General features: G+C 60.1%; 1 protein-coding gene across 3 annotated transcripts; it reads left to right on the forward strand.

Moving 5' to 3' along the window:
• Nucleotides 1-144: 144 nt before the first annotated feature.
• Nucleotides 145-9,381, forward strand: TUBG1 (tubulin gamma 1). Of its 3 annotated transcripts, none has more exons than XM_038753630.1 (11): nt 145-390; nt 2,367-2,479; nt 5,813-5,980; nt 6,360-6,428; nt 6,595-6,674; nt 7,249-7,375; nt 7,477-7,563; nt 7,648-7,797; nt 8,401-8,553; nt 8,798-8,959; nt 9,122-9,381. In XM_038753630.1, the coding sequence occupies exons 1-11, from the start codon at nt 288-290 to the stop codon at nt 9,317-9,319; spliced, it is 1,410 nt and encodes a 469-aa protein (XP_038609558.1). In that variant the 5' UTR covers nt 145-287; the 3' UTR covers nt 9,320-9,381. The 3 variants fall into 3 exon arrangements, with proteins under 3 accessions (XP_038609558.1, XP_038609557.1, XP_038609556.1); XM_038753629.1 differs by lacking the exon at nt 145-390 and adding an exon at nt 1,923-2,058; XM_038753628.1 differs by lacking the exon at nt 145-390 and adding an exon at nt 2,100-2,269.
• The last annotated feature ends 624 nt before the right edge of the window (nt 9,382-10,005 follow it).

Genomic DNA, 10,005 nt, shown 5'->3' on the forward strand with positions numbered 1-10,005 from the left:
CAATCTGCGCACGCGCTGCTAGCAACGTCGCAGCCCGCTTGCCCGGCTCCAAGATGGCGGAGGCGGCGCCCTCCGCCGGACGCGCATGCGCCGGGCGGGAGGAGAAAGAGCGGGAGCGGAGCGGCTGAGGCGATGCCGCGGGAGATCATCACCCTGCAGCTGGGGCAGTGTGGGAATCAGAGCGAGTGCCACCGCGGACCCCACCCCCACCCCTCCGTGCCCGGGCCCGTAGCAACTTCCTTGCCCGACTCCAAGATGGCGGCGGCGGCGCCCTCCCCCGAACGCGCATGCGCGGGGCAGGGGGCGTGAGGAGAAAGGGCGGGAGCGGGGCGGCTGAGGCGATGCCGCGGGAGATCATCACCCTGCAGCTGGGCCAGTGTGGCAATCAGAGTTAGTGCCACCGCGGACACACACTCCCGCCCCTCCGTGCACGGGCCCGTAGCAACTTCCTTGCCCGACTCCAAGATGGCGGCGGCGGCGCCTTCCCCCGAACGCGCATGCGCCGGGCGGGGGGGCGGGAGGAGAAGAAGCGGGAGTGGAGCGGCTGAGGTGATGCCGCGGGAGATCATCACCCTTCAGCTGGGCCAGTGTGGCAATCAGAGTGGGTGCCACCGCGGACCCGCCCCTCTGTGCCCGTGCCCCCAGCAACTTCCTTGCCCGACTCCAAGATGGCGGCGGCGGCGCCCTCCGCCGGACGCGCATGCGCCGGGCGGGGCGGGGCGTGAGGAGAATAAAGCGGGAGCGGGGCGGCTGAGGCGATGCCGCGGGAGATCATCACCGTGCAGCTGGGCCAGTGTGGCAATCAGATTGAGTGCCACTGCGGACCCCACCCCCACCCCTCCGTGCCCGTGCCCCCGCCCCCAGCAACTTCCTTGCCCGACTCCAAGATGGCGGCGGCGGCGCCCTCCGCCGGACGCGCATGCGCCGGGCGGGGGGCGGGAGGAGAAGGAGCCGGAGTGGAGCGGCTGAGGTGATGTCACGGGAGATCGTCACCCTGCAGCTGGGCCAGTGTGGCAATCAGAGTGGGTGCCACCGCGGACCCGCCCCTCCGTGCCCGTGCCCCTAGCAACTTCCTTGCCCGACTCCAAGATGGCGGCGGCCTCCGCCGGACGCGCATGCGCCGGGCGGGGGGGGGGGGCGTGAGGAGAATAAAGCGGGAGCGGGGCGGCTGAGGCGATGCCGCGGGAGATCATCACCGTGCAGCTGGGCCAGTGTGGCAATCAGATTGAGTGCCACTGCGGACCCCACCCCCCACCCCTCCGTGCCCGTGCCCCCGCCCCCAGCAACTTCCTTGCCCGACTCCAAGATGGCGGCGGCGGCGCCCTCCGCCGGACGCGCATGCGCCGGGCGGGGGGCGGGAGGAGAAGGAGCGGGAGTGGAGCGGCTGAGGTGATGTCGCGGGAGATCATCACCCTGCAGCTGGGCCAGTGTGGCAATCAGAGTGGGTGCCACCGCGGACCCGCCCCTCCGTGCCCGTGCCCCTAGCAACTTCCTTGCCCGACTTCAAGATGGCGGCGCCCTCCGCCGGACGCGCATGCGCCGGGCGGGGGGGGGGGGGGCGTGAGGAGAATAAAGCGGGAGCGGGGCGGCTGAGGCGATGCCGCGGGAGATCATCACCGTGCAGCTGGGCCAGTGTGGCAATCAGATTGAGTGCCACCGCGGACCCCACCCCCCACCCCTCCGTGCCCGTGCCCCCGCCCCCAGCAACTTCCTTGCCCGACTCCAAGATGGCGGCGACGGCGCCCTCCGCCGGACGCGCATGCGCCGGGCGGGGGGCGGGAGGAGAAGGAGCGGGAGTGGAGCGGCTGAGGTGATGTCGCGGGAGATCATCACCCTGCAGCTGGGCCAGTGAGGCAATCAGAGTGGGTGCCACCGCGGACCCGCCCCTCCGTGCCCCCAGCAACTTCCTTGCCCGACTCCAAGATGGCGGCGACGGCGCCCTCCGCCGGACGCGCATGCGCCGGGCGGGGGGCGGGAGGAGAAGGAGCGGGAGTGGAGCGGCTGAGGTGATGTCACGGGAGATCATCACCCTGCAGCTGGGCCAGTGTGGCAATCAGAGTGGGTGCCACCGCAGACCCCCCGCCCCCGCCCCTCCGTGCCCGTGCCCTCAGCAACTTCCTTGCCCGACTCCAAGATGGCGGCGGCGGCGCTCTCCGCCGGACGCGCATGCGCCGGGCGGGGGGCGTGAGGAGAAAGAGCGGGAGCGGGGCGGCTGAGGCGATGCCGCGGGAGATCATCACCCTGCAGCTGGGCCAGTGTGGCAATCAGAGTGAGTGACACCGCGGGGACCCCCCCACCCCCGCCGCTCCGTGCCCGGGCCCGTGCCCCCGACCGCGCCCTCTAACCCCCCTCTCCGCGCCCCGCAGTCGGGTTCGAGTTCTGGAAGCAGCTGTGTGCGGAGCATGGCATCAGCCCCGAGGGCATCGTGGAGGAGTTTGCCACCGAGGGCACCGACCGCAAGGACGTCTTCTTCTACCAGGTGCCCGCCGCGGGCCCCGCCAACCACACCCCGGAGGCCGGGGCCGGGCGTGATGATAATGATAATAATAATAATAATAATAATAATGCTATTGGTTCATAATAATAATAGTAGTGATGGCTTTTATTAAGCGCTTACTACGTGCAAAGCACTGTTCTAAGCGCTGGGGAGGTTACACGGTTAGGAGGCCTTCCCAGACCGAGCCCCCTCCTTCCCCTCCATCCTCCCCACCTTACCTCCTTCCCTTCCCCACAGGCTATTTGATAATAATAATAATGGCTTTTATTAAGTGCTTACTATGTGCAAAGCGCTGTTCTAAGCGCTGGGGAGGTTACAAGGTTAGGAGGCCTTCCCAGACTGAGCCCCCTCCTTCCTGTCCCCCCTCTCCATCCTCCCCGCCTTACCTCCTTCCCTTCCCCACAGGCTATTTGTTAATAATAATAATAATAATGATAATAGCAATAATAATATAATAATGATAGTAATGATGGCTTTTATTAAGCGCTTACTGTGTGCAAAGCACTAAATGCTGCGGAGGTTACACGGTTAGGAGGCCTTCCCAGACTGAGCCCCCTCCTTCCTCTCCATCCTCCCCACCTTACCTCCTTCCCTTCACCACAGGCTATTTGTTAATAATAAAAATAGTAATGATGGCTTTTATTAAGCGCTTACTACGTGCAAAGCACTGTTCTAAGCGCTGGGGAGGTTATACGGTTAGGAGGCCTTCCCAGACCGAGCCCCCTCCTTCCTGACCCCCTCTCCATCCTCCCCACCTTACCTCCTTCCCTTCACCACAGGCTATTTGTTAATAATAATGATAATAGTAATGATGGCTTTTATGAAGCGCTTACTATGTGCAAAGCACTGTTCTAAGCGCTGGGGAGGTTACAAGGTTAGGAGGCCTTCCCAGACTGAGCCCCCTCCTTCCTCTCCCCCTCACCCCCCTCTCCATTCTCCCCGTCTTACCTCCTTCCCTTCCCCACAGCACCTGTATATATGTATATATGTTTGTACATATTTATTACTCCTTCCCTTCCCCACAACACCGGTATATATGTTTGTACATATTTATTACTCTATTTTACTTGTACATATCTATTCTATTTATTTTATTTTGTTAGTATGTTTGGTTTTGTTCTCTGTCTCCCCCTTCTAGACTGTGAGCCCACTGTTGGGTAGGGACTGTCTCTATATGTTGCCAGCTTGTACTTCCCAAGCGCTTAGTACAGTGCTCTGCACACAGTAAGCGCTCAATAAATACAATTGATTGATTGATTCCCAGACTGAGCCCCCCTCCTTCCTGTCCCCCTCTCCATCCTCCCCGCCTTACCTCCTTCCCTTCCCCTCAGCACCTGTATATATGTATATATGTTTGTACTTATTTATTACTCTATTTGTTTATTTTGCTTGTACGTATCTATTCTATTTATTTTATTTTGTTAATATGTTTGGTTTTGTTGTCTGTCTCCCCCTTCTAGACTGTGAGCCCACTGTTGGGTAGGGACCGTCTCTGTATGTTGCCAACTTGGACTTCCCAAGTGCTTAGTACAGTGCTCTGCACACAGTAAGCACTCAATAAATATGATTGATTGATTGATGAGGTTGTGCCACGTGGGGTTCACAGCCTTAATCCCCATTTTACAGATGAGGTAACTGAGGCCCAGAGAAGTGACTTGCCCAGAGTCACACAGCCGGCATTTGGCGGAGCTGGGATTGGAACCCGTGACCTCTGACTCCAAAGCCCGGGCTCTCTCCACTGAGCCACGCTGCTAAGCGCTTACTATGTTCTAGGTGCTGGGGTAGATATAAGGTGATCAGGTTGTCCCATGTGGGGCTCACGGTCTTAGTCCCCATTGTACAGATGAGGTAACTGAGGCCCAGAGAAGTTAAGTGACTTGCCCAAAGCTGACAAGTGGCAGAGCCGGGATTTGAACCTCTGACTCCAAAGCTCAGGCTCTTTCCATTAAGCCACACTGAGCCCACTGTTGGGTAGGGATCATCCCTATATGTTGCCAACTTTTACTTCCCAAGCGCTTAGTACAGTGCTCTGCACACAGTGAGCGCTCAATAAATATGATTGATTGATTGACTGATTCTCCAGAGGGCATCCTCTCCTTCCTCCGGGCAGAGCCTCCCGACTCACCGGGAGGTGCCCCTGCCCCTGCCCATTCATTCAGTCGTATTTATTGAGCGCTTACTGTGCACAGAGCACTGGACTAAGCGCTTGGGAAGTCCAAGTTGGCAACATATAGAGACGGTCCCAACCCAACAGCAGGCTCACAGTCTAGAAGGGGGAGACGGGCAACAAAACAAATTAACAAAATAAAATAAATAGAATGAATATGTATTCATTCATTCAATCATACTTATTGAGCACTTACTGTGCGCAGATCACTGTACTAAGCGCTTGGGAAGTACAAGTTGGCAACATATAGAGATGGTCCCTACCCAACAGCAGGCTCACAGTCTAGAAGGAGGAGATGGGCAACAAATTAACAAAATAAAGTAAATAGAATGAATATGTATTCATTCAATTGTATTTATTGAACGCTTACTGTGTGCAGAGTACTGTACTAAGCGCTTGGGAAGTCCAAGTTGGCAACATATAGAGACGGTCCCTACCCAACAGCGGGCTCACAGTCTAAAAGGCCATGTCTTGGGCATCCCTCTCTTCCTCCCTTCAAAGCCCTACTGAGAGCTCACCTCCTCCAGGAGGCCTTCCCAGACTGAGTCCCCTCCTCCCCGCCTTACCTCCTTCCCCTCCCCACAGCACCTGTATATATTCATTCATTCAATTGTATTTATTGAGCGCTTACTGTGTGCAGAGCACTGTACTAAGCGCTTGGGAAGTACAAGTTGGCAACATACAGAGACGGTCCCTACCCAACAGTGGGCTCACAGTCCAGAAGATGTTTGCACATATTTATAACTCTATTTTACTTGTACATATTTGTACTTGTACGTATTTATTACTATATTTATTTATTTACTTTGTACATATTCTATTTTATTTAGTTTATATGTTTCGTTTTGTTGTCTGTCTGGAAAAGTTTCCATGAACCCATGACCTCTGACTCCAAAGCCCATATTCTTTCCACTGAGCCACGCTGCTTCTCACATAGGGAGTGCTCTGTAGACCGTGAGCTCGTTTGGGGCAGGGATTGCCTCTCTTTATGTCTGTATTGTACTCTCCCAAGCGCTTAGTACAGTGCTGTCTGCACACAGGGAGCGCCTAGTAAATATGATTGAATTGAATGAAAGAAAAGACCCACACCCATCTCTCTCTCTCTCTCTCTCTCTCCCCTGACCTTTGTGGTGGCGCTGACGGAGCAGGCGGACGATGAGCACTACATCCCTCGGGCCGTGCTGCTGGACTTGGAGCCCCGCGTCATCCACTCCATCCTCAACTCCCCGTACGCCAACCTGTACAACCCCGAGAACATCTACCTGTCGGAGCACGGGGGCGGCGCCGGAAACAACTGGGCCAGCGGCTTCTCTCAGGTGCCAGTCCCAAGCCCGGCACCGGGAGCCCTCTCCCAGGGACTCCTGCCCCCACACCTGGGGCCGGGCGGCCCTCCGGGGGCCCACTGCCCCCAAGAAATAGGGGCAAGGGCTTCCGTAGGTGAGGGCCGACCATGGCCTCTTCCAGGGAGGAGGGTGGGAGAGGAGCGGGGCTGGGAGGGCTGAGCGTGTTGACCGGATAGATCAACTGATAAGTGAGTGCAAACTGCCACTGGGGCATTGAGCGCTGAGGGCTCTGGCCCAATCCCAGAGCTGCTCTGGGAAGCAGGGTCTGTGGGATCGGGCGGGCGAGAGGGCGACGGATGCCCACGCTCCCGGCCTGAAATCCTACTCGGCTGCGCCCCTTCCCCCACCCCAGGGAGAGAAGATCCACGAGGACATCTTTGACATCATAGATCGCGAGGCTGATGGCAGCGACAGCTTGGAGGTGAGGGGTTGCGTGGGGCTGTGAGGGTCCCAAGCGTCAGTTGTCTTCACTCTGGCTCGTAGTTAGGCTGGGCTTGGCTGGTGTAGTAGGGGGAAGTGCATTCTCCCTGGGCTGAACTGCCCCCCTGCTCCCCAGCTTGGCCATCTCTCCACTCCTCTCCCCCCAGGGCTTTGTACTGTGCCACTCCATCGCAGGGGGCACGGGTTCAGGACTGGGCTCCTACCTCCTGGAACGGCTGAACGACAGGTAAGCTAAAGGCCCGAGAGGGTCAGCCCTTCCCCTAGGGCCGGAGTCGGGGGAAACGACACTTCATCCTCACTCAGATGATCCCATCTGGGCAAGGACAAGAGCAGCCCTGAGCCCTGCCCAGCTTAGTGTTCCCATTTCCCCCCACTGTCCAGGATGGTGTGGGAGGTGGGCATGACTAGGAATGATAAGGCTTGCAGGCATTGGGGGCCCAACTCTGGCCAGGAGAGTGGCTCTCTTGGCCCCAGCCAGGCACACCACGTGTCCTCAAACAGCTGTCCTGCCGGGAGCTAAAGGGACTGGCTTCCTGCCCCACCCCCACATCATGATAATAATGATAATTATGGTATTTAAGTGCTTATTTTGTGCCGAGCACTGTTCTAAGCACTGGAGTAGATACAAGATGATCAAGTGCCACATGGACCGCCCAGTAAGTAGGAGGGCAGAAGAGGTATTGAATCCCCGTCTTGCAGACGAGTGAACTGAGGCACGGAAAAGTGAAGTAACTCGCCCAAGTTCGCAGAGAAGGTAAGCAGCGGAGCTAGGATTAGAGCGTAGGTCCTCTGTCGCCCAGGTACCCCAAGAAACTGGTGCAGACATACTCGGTGTTCCCCAACCAGGACGAGATGAGCGACGTGGTGGTGCAGCCCTATAACTCGCTGCTCACGCTCAAGCGGCTGACGCAGAATGCCGACTGTGTGGTGAGCGGGGGCGGCACCCCAAGGGGCCATTGTCCCCACCTCTTCCCTCCCTCCCCGGGGGGGGCCGGGGGTGAAGCCGAGACCTCTCCTCCCCGCCGCAGGTGGTATTGGACAACACAGCCCTGAATCGCATCGCCACAGACCGTCTGCACATCCAGAACCCGTCCTTCTCGCAGATCAACCAGCTGGTGAGCCCCCCCCCGGGCCCCCTCCCCCAGTCGGCCCCCGGCCCGGGCTGCCTCCCAGCCCCCGTGACCGGCTCTCGCCCCCAGGTCTCCACTATCATGTCGGCTAGCACCACCACGCTGCGCTATCCCGGCTACATGAACAACGACCTCATCGGCCTCATCGCCTCCCTGATTCCCACCCCTCGCCTCCATTTCCTCATGACGGGCTACACCCCCCTCACCACGGACCAGTCGGTAAGCGGGGCCGGCCGGAGCGGAGCCCGGCCACCCCCACGCCCCCTGGCACCAGGCCAGTCTGACTTCTCCCTTTCTCCCCCAGCTCTGCCGGCCCAGGGCCCCGCTCATGGGGGCAGACCCCAGAAGCTGTGGGCTCGGAGACGGGTACAGCGTGTGTGGGCTCTGGTGCCTCTGTCCTTTCCATCCGCTGAGGTCCCTCCCCAGAGAGAAGTGCAGGGAGGCACACTCCTCTGCCAAGTCCCCCTTCCGGCCTCCCTCCCTCCCTCTCTCTTCCGTCCCCTCTCTCTCTCTCTACAGGCTCGGGCGAAGGCTGAGCCTGCCAGGCCAATGGTATCTGCTGTCTGAGAGAGTGGGGGAGGAGAGCGGAGGGGTCGGCGTTGCCCCCTCCTCCTCCTCTTCCTGTCTCCCGGCCTGCTGCGAGCCAGAACGTGGCTGCGCCCCAGCTGTCTGTGTGTGCCCCTTCTGCCCTCTCCCTCTGTGGGCCAGGAGTGTGTGTGTGTGTGTGTGTGTTTATTTGGGGTGGGGGGGTCCCCTGCGTGCCTACACGAGCTCCTCTCCTGCCGCACCGATCGCAGCTTCCCCCTCCTGCCTCCCCTGCAGGTGGCCAGCGTGCGGAAAACCACCGTGCTGGATGTGATGCGGCGGCTGCTGCAGCCCAAGAACGTAATGGTGTCGACGGGCCGGGACCGGCAGACCAACCACTGCTACATTGCCATCCTCAACATCATTCAGGGAGAGGTGGATCCCACCCAGGTCAGCCTCAGCACCGGGGCGAGGAACGGGCCGAGGGGGGCGGGCCGCGCTCCCCTGGTCAGCCCCCGCACAGGGGTGAGGAGTGGGCACGAGGGCAAGGAGCAGGCCTCATTCCACCCACATCAGGCCCAGCACAGGGGTGGGGAGTGCACAGTGGACCCCACCCAGGTCAGTTCCAGCACTGGGGACTGGATGAGAAGCCGAGCCTGGTCGTGACCCACCTCTGCACCCGCCCCCCCACCAGGTCCACAAGAGCCTGCAGCGCATCCGGGAGCGCAAGCTGGCCAACTTCATCCCATGGGGCCCGGCCAGCATCCAGGTAGCCCTGTCCCGCAAGTCTCCGTACCTTCCCTCTGCCCACCGTGTCAGCGGCCTCATGATGGCAAACCACACCAACATCTCCTCGGTGAGCCCCGCTCCGCCCAACAGCCCCAGCGCCCGCTTACGTTCCCCCACCCTGGGGCCCCTAGCCGAGTCTGGTAACCACTGGCCTGAGGTGAGAGGGCTGGGAGGGAGGCGGCTCCCCTCCCCCCACCCCCCCATAACCCGGTCGCCTCCGCCCCCCAAGTTGTTCGAGCGGACATGCCGCCAGTACGACAAGCTGCGGAAGCGGGAGGCCTTCTTGGAGCAGTTCCGCAAGGAAGACATCTTCAAGGAGAACTTCGATGAGCTGGACACCTCGCGCGAGATCGTGCAGCAGCTCATCGACGAGTACCACGCCGCCACCCGGCCCGACTACATTTCCTGGGGCACCCAGGAGCAGTGACCCTCTACCCCCACCCCCTCCCAGCCTATTATTTAATCTCAAATAAAGCTCTGGAGTCTGAACCTGTTCTGTCTCTGCCTGGCAGGGGTGGGGGTGGTCCTTGAACCTGAGTTCAGGCCTCCTGGCCCAGCCTTCCCTCACCCAGTGGGCACAGCACAAGGCAGAGCCTCACTTTTCTCCATCTTCTTTGAGCTCAGAGCCGTCCATCTCACAGGCCAGGTTTGGGCAGACAAGCCTTCCCCCCCACCCTTCCTCCTATTTATGGGGGGCTGGGGAGGCCCAGTGGCAACAGCTACCGACCCCCAAGACAGGCTGGAGCCAGCCTGGGCCAGAGGAGCGGGCACAGACCCGCCCGTCCTTCCGAGAGGGTGGGGATGGAGACTGGACACCTGCAGCCCCCAGAGGCCCAGTCTGTGCCAGCTGCCATGACTCAGCCAGACCAAAGGGGCGGGCCCGCCAGCTGTGCCCGCCCCCACACAGCCCAAGATGGGGTAATTAGCAGTTTCCACTCCTTCCCTCGCCCGTAGCCCCGGCTGCGCCTGGCACCCACGGCCTCGGGCTCCGTGCCGGACCCGCGGGGTTAGATCCGGACATTCACACTGGACGGGGCGGCGGCCTGCCCATCTGCGTGCCAACTTGTACTTCCCAAGCGCTTAGTACACTGCTCTGCACACAGTAAGCGCTCA

This window comes from Tachyglossus aculeatus, chromosome 11, assembly GCF_015852505.1.
Source record: "Tachyglossus aculeatus isolate mTacAcu1 chromosome 11, mTacAcu1.pri, whole genome shotgun sequence".
Taxonomy (NCBI): domain Eukaryota; kingdom Metazoa; phylum Chordata; class Mammalia; order Monotremata; family Tachyglossidae; genus Tachyglossus; species Tachyglossus aculeatus.